Genomic DNA, 13,498 nt, shown 5'->3' with positions numbered 1-13,498 from the left:
TCGTCAATAATTAAATACTACCACCGTTTCGGAAAGCATCTTCTACGAAACGGCAAGACTCACGTTGTTGCTCTTTTCATGTAAACAGATTTACAATGCTGTTATTTACGGTAATTAGTGTCATATGATGGAACCCGAGCCTAACTACAGGTATTTCTTTCTAAAAAGTAATATTTTGATGAATGATATGATTTCTTTATTAATTTAGTCTTAATAATCTTTTTGAAAATGGTAAATTTATTATATTAACAAGATTTAGATAAATAAAACATTAAAGAAGAGCATTTAATTCAATCTAGTTTAGGGATAATTATTTGTACATACTTAGTGATTTGCTTAATAAAGATTCAATTCGCAGCATGCGTTATGTTACATAAGCTGTTTTATTTACAGTATATCAAGCGAGAATTGCTGACAATTGATATTAAAAACTACATATCTCAACCATTTGTTTGAATAAACGTTATCGTAATATAGTTTACTTAATAACTAGTAACAACCCGTAAATTAGACACATGCAAGTTTCCTCACGATAGGTCGAAATGAAGAACAAAAATTAAGCACATGAAAAATTTAGTTGTGCTTGCTTTTGAACCCGCAAATGCGAATAATTCAATCAGATATTAGGTATATTTAAGTATTACATGATAATTTATACTAATATATTATAGGTATTAAATTTATATTTGTCGAAGATGTCAATAATACGGAAGGTGATTTGACGAATCGCAAGCGTTGTCAGTATTGTATAACACTTCGACGGAGTCTAGATGGGTCGGTGCGAGTCGGCGACACACCGCTTTATTGCTAGCCACCGTACAGAAAACTCCTCTAGAAACTGTCTTACGATTCATCGTTATTATTGTGATTTAAAAATCTTTAAAAGTAAATTTGACGACCTCCATGGTCGAGTGGTGTGTACACCGGTTTTCATGGGTACGCCTCTGAGGTCCCGGGTTCGATTCCCGGCCGAGTCGATGTAGATTATCATTAGTTTTCTATGTTGTCTTGGGTCTGGGTATTTGTGGTACCATCGTTACTTCTGATTTCCATAACACAAGTGCTCTATCTACTTACATTGGGATCAGAGTAATGTATGTGATGTTGTCTCATATTATATTATTATTATTATAAATCATTTGAGTGATTACCGAACATTTTATTAATTAACCGTACCCGCATAACGCACACACATAATGTCTGATTGTGAGAACAACCATTCAAATCAACCACCTCTGTCGTTATATAAAAAGTAGTACTAAAGGTACTAGATATGGGACTAAGATGGTCTCGTCAATATAGAATAGAATAGAATAGAATAAGGTTTATTCAGGAACACACACATTTACAAATTAAAGAAATACAAAAGATAAAAAAAATATAGTATCAAATTTTAACAGGAAAAACAAGATGAACAAATGTAACATGCAATTATTAAATAAAAATATACCTACAACAATAAAGAGAAAAGGAAAAAAAATGCTTATTATCTTTAATGGAGCAATGTCCACGAAAAGGAATGTCCCTCAGTTATTGTTGGAGTTTTGCTCCAAAACTGGTTTTCAGTGATATCCATTTCTTTTTTAAAGAAGACGGTCAAGAGATACAAATTAAATCAAACATACTTGAATCGAGAAGATCGGTTTATGAATATTCATTTATAAGATTATTCCACACTTTTTTGTGAAATGTTACCGAAAATATAACCTCTTATTTTAAAATTGAAGTCGTTTAAAAATATGAGTGAAAAGTGTCTGAACATTATGACTGCATTTTGTAGTCACGGTGAATTCCGAGATCAGTGGTTCGGAAAAGTGGCCATTTTACATTATTTACTTCAAATATAGATATAGGCAGACTAGAAATCGGCCAATGGTAACTGGTCACTAATATATTAGACAACAATATAACTCTGTAATATTTACAAATAATAAAATTGAAGTGTCAGTTTGTAATATTAAAATAACTAAATAACATAATCGATTATTTTCTCTTCAATTTGTACATGAACAACAAATGACAATTAGGTACTAGTTGTCACACGTGGCATCCCTCGCGTTTTAGGAGATTGGTTGTCATTTATTAGGCAAAAAAACGTAACCTATGTCCTTCCTTAAGTTCAAGTTTGCTTCACAATAAATTTCATCAAATGCGGTACATTGTTAGTAACAGTCTGTATATTTCCCACAGCTGGGCTAAGGCCTCCTCTCCCACTTAGGAGAGGGTTTAGAATATATTACACCACGCTGTTCCAATGCGGGTTGATGGAATGCACATGTGGCAGAATTTCGATGAAATTAGACACATGCAGGTTTCCTCACGATGTATTCTTTCACACCCGAGCATGAGATGAATTATAAACACAAATTAGGCACATATATACAGTGGTGTGTGTAGTAAATATGAACCCGTAATCATCGGTTAAGATGCATGCGTTCTTACCACTGGGTCATATCAGCGGTACATTGGGTTGGTCGTGAAAGAGTTACAAACAGACAGAGCTATTTTCAAATTTATAATATTAAGATAGATCATACAGCACTTAATTATTTGTACTCAATATTCAGAGAACATTATCCGTCTCGATAACTCGCTTCGTCTGGCTGCGGCATTATGATGTTAATTCGTATAAAGTATGAGATCCCGTAAAGCACAAGTCCCCCAAAGTAGGTCACAGCCTGAATGAATCAATAAACTGTATCACTGCATCAAATACCATTCAATGCGTATTGCTATTGTACTTTTCGATATCTTCACTAATATTATAAAGGCGATATATATATTTCCTATTTATTTGTTTGTTACAAACAACAACAATAACAACAGTCTGTAAATTTATCACTGCTGGACTAAGACCTCCTCTCCCTTTGAAGAGAGAAGGTCCACCAACACGCTGTTCGAATGCGGCTTGGTGGAATACACATGTGGCAGAATTTCTATGAAATTAGACACATGCAGGTTTACTCACAATGTTTTCCTTCACGACCGCGCATGAGATAAATTATAAACACAAATTCAGTACATGTATATTCAGTGATGCTTGCCTGGGTTTGAACCCGGCTCAATTTGTTTGTTTGTCACGCTTAATTTCTCAATCGATTATTATGAAATGTAGTTGTAGTCAGTAAACAAAAAGAACATAAGGTAACACCTGACCCCGACACCCAATCGCACACTTAATAAAATGGGAAAATGTGATTACCTGTCTCATGAGTTGAGTTTGAAAACGTGTACTTTAACATTAGTCAAACTGGTTGATACTTTTAATCTCGACTTAAATATCATTAATAGACGTTCTATCTTATTATATTTTTAAATAAATTAATCTATAAAACGTAAAAAGGTTTTAATTCACTAAAGTAAATAGTCTATGACCTCTATTTTCTCTGAGTAGATAGTTCAAAGTTTATTTTAACCCACAGATCAATAGATATGGAGTGTTATCCACGTCACAGATTTTAATCCAATGAAGGTTTCCTAACGACGATCTAACAGAGCAGGAAAAATAACCAAAGATGAGCTCACAGACTAACAACAATGGGATTATATACGAAGAAAGAAGATATGCTTGACTTCTTAAATTAAAAAAAAGTTTATATGTACAAAATATTAGCACTTGATTGTAATGTCTATAATTCGTAGTAAAGTAAAATAAAATAGTTTAATCTGAAATGATTTACGATATATAAGTTTAAAATTATTTAAAATAATCAGTAAGAATACATAAGTAGAAAACCATCGTGTAATATCAGTATGTGGTATGCGATTTTGACAATAATAATTATTACATATAAGGGTAAAAATAGCGTATCAGCGTTAATCGATATTCAACATTTCACAAATAAGGCACGTTATCATATCTTTCACCAGAGCACTGCGAAGCACAATCATTAAATAACAGAAGGTGATAAACGACATTAACTATAATGATAATAAAAGTTAAAGGATATAAGAATCAAAATAATATGACACCGTAATGTGATTACTTAATGTTTTACGAGTGAAAAGTGAAGCGAGCTCTTAGAGTAACACAGAAGCTCTTTCACAAAATAATAAAACGTTTGTTAATCAATTGAAACGTACAAATGTGATTCATATTCAGATTTATTCAGGCAACGTCGGGCACTTACGATCAGGGAATATACAATTGGAGCATGGATCTAATTAAAACAGCATCTATTACTCTTATTAGCTTTCAATAAATTTCTCTACTTCGTATATTTTACGGAATAAATCCGTAAGTAGTGAGTGGAAATTTCGCAAATGTTTTACGGATTTTTTTACATAGCGTGTTTTCTTTGTAGATCAAATCAATCACATAAAATTAAGCTTTATTCAAGTAGGCTTTTACAAGCACTTTTGCATCGACATTTTACAATGAAGTGAAGCTACCACGGGTTCGGAAAGTAGATTCTACCGAGAAGAACTGGCAAGAAACTCAGTAGTTACTCTTTTTCAACATTTAAAAAATACAAAGTCATGTTAGTTTATACAATTATTAACATTAATAAGTAAGCTTGGAAGTCAACAGGTATTAATTCCACGCTTTTTTATTATCTATCAATAAGGTACTAACAATTTCTGTCCTTAATGTCGTATTGCTGAGCTAGGGCTTCCAAGATACTTAATTTATTCACGGAATATTCACCGTGATACTCCACTGGCAGCTAGATAGTATTCATCTCAAATTTAAATTCATAGTCTTCGGTTGGGAAGTGCTCGACCGGCGATGTCAGATAACTAAAACTGAAGACTCGTCTACTCAGGTTATTGAACTATTAATACCATCAAAATCGTCTATGTCCCTATTCGTATTTTTAAAACAAATTTTAAGGCATTTGTACCGCATATTTTCGGTATTGGTTTAACATATTTAACATATTATTAACGTAGATTGATTAACTACAATTTTAAATGAGTCAAAATTTCCAATAGAAACAAAAGATAAATTAAGTCTATGCTACGACCTAATTCATACGTTTAAATAGTTCATACTTCATATTGTTCGTATTTGTGTAACCAAAAGATATATTACATATGCTATGTACAATTCTACTAAACGAGATGGCCCAGTGGCTAGAAAACGTGCGTCTTAAGCGATGATTTCGTGTTCAAACCCAGGCAAGCACCATTATATATGTGCTTAATTTGTGTTTTTAATTGATCTCGTGCTCGGCGGTGATGGAAACATCGTGAGGAAACCTGCATGTGTCTAATTTAGTTGAAATTCTGCCACATGTGCATACCACCAACCCGAATCGGAACAGCGTAATGGAATATGTCCCTAACCCTCTCCTTAATGAAAGAGGAGGCCTTAGCCCAGCAGTGGGAAATTTACAGGCTGTTACTTTATTCTACTAAATATAGGCTGATTAACTAGCATTCGAGCTGCTTAAAAATTTCCACTAGGTTTGTATTTTCACAGTCAAGAAAAATATGTATTGAAGACCTTGAGAATTATCGAATATAATATTCTTCTTTAGCAATGTCGAGATAAATAATACCATATACGTGTATGTATTTGCAATTGTAACCACTTCCCGTGAACTGCCTATTTGCTAGTCTATGTATCCAAAATAAACATTGGCGAAAACTGCGAATATTTCCAATGCTTCCCGTTCATATTTTTACGAGCGAAGTTCCCAAGTTTTACACGAGTAAATCCTTACACGTGAAATACTGAAAATTCGTTACCTCCACAATGAAAAATACGGGTATTGTTCAGCATTACAAATTGGCTCACTGATACGAAAAACATTCGGAATTATAACGAGGATTAAAATTAATAATCGAATCGGAAACATTATTAAGTTTACTCGATCATTAAATAGATTTGCTTTTGATACACAAAAGGGTTTCTACTAACTACAAAATGCAAATACAGTATCACAGATTGTATAGCTGATAGGACATTTATGTTTTGGGCAACTTAATCATCTAAGAAAATAAATAATGAAATGATGAAAATTTTGGTGAGTATTCCATCAAACTGTACTATGCTGGTTGGATACATTTACATACATTCTTCATTTTAGAATTTCTCCTAACATATTTCTGCACCATGGACCAAGAGACTATTTATAAAAAAAATGCAACGTTGCTTGCTTGGTCATATTCGATGAAGATGCCCTACTAATCCCTTTATGCTCCAAAACAGTAAAGAAGAAAACAAAAAACCTAAAAGACACGACCGTGTCTTAAAGAAAAAGAAACCTCTTTATTCCTCTCTCCCAAATTATTTCTATGTTAAATTTTAACGATTCAGTAAATTGCAATCAAGAATCTCTTCAAGTACATCAACAGCTGGAGCTCACAAAATGAAACCATAACCTATTTGTTATGTGCCGCTATCATCCCATTTTATCACAAATCAAAGTGTCAAAAATCAACTTACGCTATTAATATATCAAATGGTTTAAAGGCAATTACTTAATAAAGAAATACAATGAAAATACGGAAGTAAACAACAACATTGGTGACCTTATATTTTGAGTCAATTCATTTAATCTTTAAAATGAATTGTTATTTGGAGGAACTGACTAAATAATTAATCGTTTTTTTTACACACCCTAACTGCGAGTATAAAATATAATATTTATAACTTACTTCGTTCACCCAAAGCTTGCAGATTCACTTCACTCATTTTGTCTTATTTATAAATTACTTAAATGACTTTGATAAATTTTGTCCATCATAACCTGACTTGACACAGGCCCAGATATAACTAATGATAAAATTACCGATTCATAGTAATACTCCTCGAGATTTTGTATGAGTGCGTATAGTAATTATCTCACTAATAGCCTTGGTGACAGACCATTTTAAATTGATCCTCATCTCGTCAATAAACTCCTTATCTGTATTTACCATTTTGCGAAATGAGAAGTTCATTTAATACTGGTATGTTGACTTAAGATAAAACTGGTGAAACAGTAGTTCTCATATGTTCTTAGATAAATATTAATATAGGGTAAGCAAAATGATGAAACTCAAATTTGACGGGGAATTTTATTATTTTCCTCAAACCAGCAATAACATTTGTGGTTCAGTTTATTCGATGGTTCAGTATTTCTGGCAACATTTGATGGAACAAATAATTGAAATTAAACATCCCAAAACTAATATATTTTAGTTACATTATACTATATCTTATGGAATATTAAATACATATAAAATTACATGAATGGTCTGTTATATTCCCACTTCTGTACTAAGGCCTTCTCTCCCTATGAGGAGTAGGTTGTGGAGCATGTTCCACCACGCTGCTCCAATGTGGGTTGTTGGATATACATGTCGCGGAATTTCGTCATAATCAGGCACATGCAGGTTTCCTTACGATGTTTTCCTTTACCGCCGAGCACTAGATGAATTATAAATACTATATAATTAAGCACATGAAAATTCAGTGTTGGCTTTGAATCTTCAATCATGGGTTGCAATCAAGATGCAAGAGTTTTAAGCAATGGGCCATCTCAGCTCTGCTATGTATAAAATGTCCTTAATAAATATATTTATAAATAATAATTATTAATTATAGACACGATTACTTTATCAAACATGTCTAAATTTTGGAAAATGGGTTAAAAATTTGCGTAATAATGGAACAGTACTGGTTTTCTATGCAATTCTTAATCTTTGCCAATCTTAAGCCAATCTTAAGCCAGTGTAGGCATAGGCACAAGGTACATAACATCTCATTCCAGGTCAGTGCCGCATTGTTGATATGAGGAATGGTTAATATTTCTTGTAAGAAAAGCCCATATACCACATACAGGCTCTGTAGAGCCTGTATATGGGCTGTGGTGACAGTGGTGGTGACCAACACTTATCATGACATATATTTTAACAGAAAATATTTTGTCCCCCTTTAATAAAATGTAACTATTTCAAAATAATATCGATTAATTTTCAGTACATCACTAGTTATTCACTGGCCCATAAATAGAGACATCTAATACTTCAGATAATGCCAGATCGACATACAATCTTTTTGAACCTACAAATTTTAGGTACCACCATATATTTCAATGATTATTATTATTTAATTAAAATTAGTAAGTTTGTTGTAGATAGGAAAATCGAATAATGCGTATATTATTACGAATGTATGTTACGGTATGTACATACAGACATACATACATATCTTGTAGCTCTTATTTCGTAGCCTAAATTCTTCCCCGGAACTCAAAAATCTCCGTGCTTAATTTCACCTAAATCGGTTCATCGATCAAATTGTAAAGAAATCGGAGCTACTTTTACATTTATATACAAGTAACTAAACTGGCGGCTTTACCCTAACGATATTTATACAACTTTAAAAATACTCGTAGCCTATGTCCTTTGCTGGAACTCAAACTATCTCCACGCTTAATTTCATCTAAATCAGTTCAGCAATTGAAGGGTAAAGAAGTCAGAGTTAATTTTGTGAAATTAACTCTGACCTCTTTACAATTCATTCATTATATTAGTTTCGATAAAACAACATATTAGAACACAATTTATTAAATTAAAACTTATATATTTTAATTCAGATAATACAATCTCAAAGTAATTGAAATTTTATGAATTTTATGAAGATTAGCTTTTCAATACAGCAAATTAGGTATTTTACGTAGCAGATATCTATAGTAAGTAAGGAATATGATGTTAAATTAAGGAGGTCAATGAAGGTTAGCCGTTTATATACAAAAGGCTCGTTGGAAGCTGCGTAGAAGTATCAACCGGTTTAAGCTTTTAAATGAGTCAGATTATAGTACCTTTGTTTAGTTAGAAAGGGTCTTAAGAACCACCCTTTAAACAAGCTTTCTATGTTGAATAAGCTGATTATTCTTTACTTAATATCTTGGTAATGGCAGAAAGGTACCAAATGAAACTCTGGTGCGGGCCGCTTGAAAATTAAATGTTGTAAAATTAAAAGATCCTTTTCTTTAATAAATGCATATAAATATTATTATAAAATATAAATATTACTAAAGGCCCACTGTGTTCTTTTGTAATGATATATGAAGGAGGTTCCACCACGCTATTCCAAGGCTGGATGGTGCAATATTTATTAATTGTAGTATAGCACTTCTACTCCATTGAATCCATAGAATCGCCTTCGTATTCTACCATGATGGGTATGGACTTTTTTCAATGTTATAAATTTCATTTGTGTAAAATGATTTGTAATGTTTTATAGAATGAGTAATGTATGTGTTACAGACAACTAGTTTTATTAGCCTTTTAATTAACAGCCTAGCCATTTTAGTAAAATGGTCATAAACAATGACCTTCTGACAATCCATATTGAAATAAAACTACTTAAATTAGCTTAGAATATAATACAATTGTTTGTTTAAATAAAATGTTAGACATTAAGCTATATCTATTTTCAGGAAAGTCTAAACCGAATTACTGAAGTCGAGGAACGTAATACGGATTCGCTCAGTGTCATCGGACCGCTGATTAAACAGCGTCACTTAGTTATAAGGCTAGGCTATTAATTAAAATAAGGCCTGAAATATATATTAAAATAAACTACAGTATTAAAACACTACTAATAGTGTGCCAAAGAACCGATATAGCCTAGACGTTAGAACGCGTATATCTCAACCGCTGATTGTAGGTTCAAACCCAGGCAAGCACCACTGAATGTTCATGTTGTTAATTTGTGTTCATAATTCATATGGCACTAGGCGATGAAGGCGGCACGTGACGAATTTCAACGAAATTCTGCCACATGTGTGTCTATCTACCAACCCGCATTGGAGTAGCGTGGTGGAATATCCTCCAAAACCTTCTCTTCAAAGGGAGATGAGGCCTTATCCCAGAAGTGGGTAATTTACAGGCTGTTACTGTATGTTTATGTAATAGTGTACAGAATTATTAAAAAAAAACACTTATTCATAAATAAATTACGTTAAATATAATAAGCAACACTGCTTCATACGTCAATGTCACATTGAATTCTTAATATATATTTTTATTTACGATCCAGACGTATGATATTAATATAACACACATATAAATGTTCACGAACGTGCCATTAATTATCTGGTTTTATAATGAGTTACTTAGCAATATTACATTAATTAATCTAAGTGATGGAAAAGCTACGGGGTCGGTAGTGACGGCTACCTCAGATGTTTTATGTAATTATTCTTTACAACGTAAAACAAAGTTCTATCTTACGTTACAGTTACATAATGTAACTATTGGCAAATAGGCCGCTCCTTTTGACTCCAACTTAAATTATTAAATTAATAATTTACATTATATTAATGAGCTGATTTACATGATGTAACTATTTTTTTATAATATTGGTAAATAGGTCACGTCTTTTGACTATAAGTAACATTTATTTAATTTATTTATATTATATTAATGAGCTGATTTACAGTTAATAATTTAGTACGTACTTATGTCCGTGAATTGGATATTTCTTTCGCATTAGCTGATGCTGCCAGCTTTCAAGAGGTGAAATTGAACAAAAATGTGGCTTATGAACTATCCCAGGATTCAAACCATAAACACATCATTGGACGGCTCTGTGTAAGCCCATCTCTGTACCACTCACTCATCATTTATTCTATCGCGAAACAACAATCCTCAATAATGGTGTATTGTGGTCTCAAGGGTGAGTGAGCCAGTGTAACTACAGGTTAAGGGACATAACATCTTAGATAGACATAACATCTTGGATTGGTGGCGTATTGGTGATTTAAGGAATAGTTAATATTTCTTACAGCGCCATTGTCTATGGGCGATGGTGACCACTTACCATCAGGTGGCCCATATGATCGTCAGGCAACGTATACCATAAAAATATTTAAAGTAATTTCATGTAAATCAGTTCAGCAATCAAGGCGTGAAGAGGTAACATACATAGTCTGTTGCCATTAGAATATTAGTAAGGATTCCCACACATTTTTTTTAATTTGGAATAATAACAGTACATTGACTTAAATATTTTGCGATTTTTATTAAATTTTTACATAAAACCAAATGTAATATATAAAATACGGAATATTAATTTATACACAGATGAAGTATCCATGTTTAATTATTCCACAGGTAGAGTAATTACGAAGTGGATAATCTTAATAATTAATAGAGTACGATTAAAATGGCATTAAAATATTGACGATTCAAAAATTTTATGAAAATAATTAAAAAGTAATTAAAACTTAGTTTCACTTAACGAGTTACCGAACTTTTTTCTATTGTTTTCTGCTTTGGATGTGTAGCAAATATATATTTAAGGGAAGCAATTAAGCATACATATTTATGCTCAGTCATGTTGATATTACCTAGCTTAAATATTGTAACATACACAATTTGTTTTTACCATAAATTAAGTGTAATAGCTTAGGATGTATAAATTAAAAAAAAAGAATATGTTAATAATAAAAATACTTGTATGTATTTATATTTATTATATACATAATTATCTATATTCACGATAACGACTAAGTAGATGTTTTTTATTCAAAAAATCGTAAATAAACTGGAAAATAGGTTTCTGAAGACTGCCGTCTCTCGTGTTTGTTGAAACATTAGCATTACCACCTTTCAAACTGAAAAAAGAAACCCAAACTATAATGGTACGTATTGCTGTTTGAAGGTAGAGTATTTTATGAGTAACAAAACCTACCCAGGTTCGATTGCATAAAGCCGCACTACCAAGTATATATTATTTAAAACATAATATGAAATGAAATATATTATATTTATATAATTCAGTTGGCTTTCGAGACTCTCCAATTAAGACTTAACTATCCTAACTTCGCGGTCCGACTTTAGGAACGAAGCAAGAACCATAACCGGCTGCTAATGTGACAAGTTACTTACGACGGTATTAAAAATGCAACACGAGTAAAAATGCTCGCGTGGTACCGCTAGTAGACTAATAAATCTTATAATTAAAACTAAAGTGTGTAAAGTATGGACGAACGTTTTATCTTAATACGTTAAAAGGAAAACTGATTTGCATTTTCTTTTTTTTTTTTTAATTTAATATTAATCTGAGGTATCCATTAATTCATATATTCTCATAGTAATATTAATACATAATTGGAGAATAATATGATAACACAAATAAAATATTGCATTTAAGTAAGAAAAGGGCTCCTTACAGAGGAGTAGGGGCCTTAAGCAGAAGACTTTAATGTTATTTCAACACAGTGCGCCAGGCTTGGACACATCTGTCAAAATATAATGCGTCTATCTAACCATAGCATAACTTTTCTTTACCACTGGGCATGAGATATATCATAAACACATGTGTGAATATACATACGTGTCTCGTATAGATTTAAATAACACGTGAAAAATCAAAAATGATTGTCCGAATTTGAAACCGCACTCTTTAGTTAAGATTAAGATCTGCATATTCAACTTGAGTCTATCAAGCATAGAATATATAAAGGTATACCAACCAACGTACCCAGTAATCATAATACACACATACATAGGCAACACAGAAACACACATGAACACTTATTTTTTACTTTACATATAAGTCCAAATTGTTTCTATTTATACTATTAATCGTTCTCTGCTTTTGATACTATACTTAAAAAGCCAATAGAAGATTTTGTGAAGAAGTTTTGAATATATTCTGATTCTAATTCTAAAATCTTGTATTGTTGTACAAAAAGTTTATTATGTCTTATGAAACGGAGCGAAATGAAGTGCGTGTTTTTGTGTGTGTCTGTGTGAAGTAACATGGGCTCTCGTAGCGCTTGTCACTTAATTAATCCACGAGGAAGATATATATTAATTGTTTTAGATACCAAAACTCTTATTAAATTGTAATTGTAGCTCTTTGGTTAGAATTATTTAACTTCAGATTTAATTAATACGAATTCAACGAAATAATTTCCGTTTACTTATATTTAATTTCTATTTGTAACCATTTTACACTTAGTGGCAGGGATTTGTGCAAGTCTTATTAAGTGTAGTATCTTAGATCCTATGGTTGGTAACGCACAGGTGCGATGTAAGGAATGGTTGTTGTTACCTGCACTCAGTTGCACGCACTTACCTGTTTATAGTGACTGTCTATTACGTAGACCCTGTGTCAGGATTAAACATGCACACCTATAAACCTCCTTTGTATTTATTAAAGTTTTCTTTATATTTGAATTATTCCTTAAGTTGTCATGTTTAGTCCTTAGTTGACGCCTAGATGGCATTGTTCAATTTTTATAAGTTTTTGAATCGCGCAATCGTTTTGTTATTCTGTATATATAAGACATTGTGAAAATTATTGTTTTGTGTGAATCGTCTCAAGAAGTAAACGGAAGCTTATACTAAGTACTAAGTGTTTCATTTCGTCGATAAGGAGCCTACCGGAGTTTATTCATGGTCCATTCGAGTCGGATTGGCTTGGACTAATTTTTGTGGTATTGCTGCGGAATTGGTACAAGAGTACCACCCGTTTCGTCACTACTGGACAGTGGGTCGCTGTCCAGAGCATCCCTTCAGCAAGGTGCCACAAGCGGCGCCAAGGCAG

The 13,498-nt window shown here is 32.4% G+C and overlaps 2 protein-coding genes across 2 annotated transcripts in view; one reads left to right on the top strand and one right to left on the bottom strand.

Moving 5' to 3' along the window:
- The window catches only part of LOC124537640 (solute carrier family 22 member 16-like), a 39,913-nt gene extending 33,172 nt beyond the window's left edge, over positions 1-6,741 (bottom strand). Inside the window, exon 1 of the mRNA XM_047114537.1 lies at positions 6,607-6,741. Within this exon, the coding sequence (XP_046970493.1) occupies positions 6,607-6,643 (37 nt within the window). The 5' untranslated portion in view covers positions 6,644-6,741. The remainder of the gene's footprint in view (positions 1-6,606) is intronic.
- LOC124537641 (hemicentin-2-like) overlaps positions 1-13,498 on the top strand; it is a 359,030-nt gene that overhangs the window by 126,609 nt on the left and 218,923 nt on the right. The window lies entirely within an intron of this gene.

Source organism: Vanessa cardui, chromosome 18 (genome assembly GCF_905220365.1).
Source record: "Vanessa cardui chromosome 18, ilVanCard2.1, whole genome shotgun sequence".
Taxonomy (NCBI): Eukaryota; Metazoa; Arthropoda; class Insecta; order Lepidoptera; family Nymphalidae; genus Vanessa; species Vanessa cardui.
Note: the sequence above shows the minus strand (reverse complement) of the source record. Positions and strands in the feature narration are given on the sequence as shown.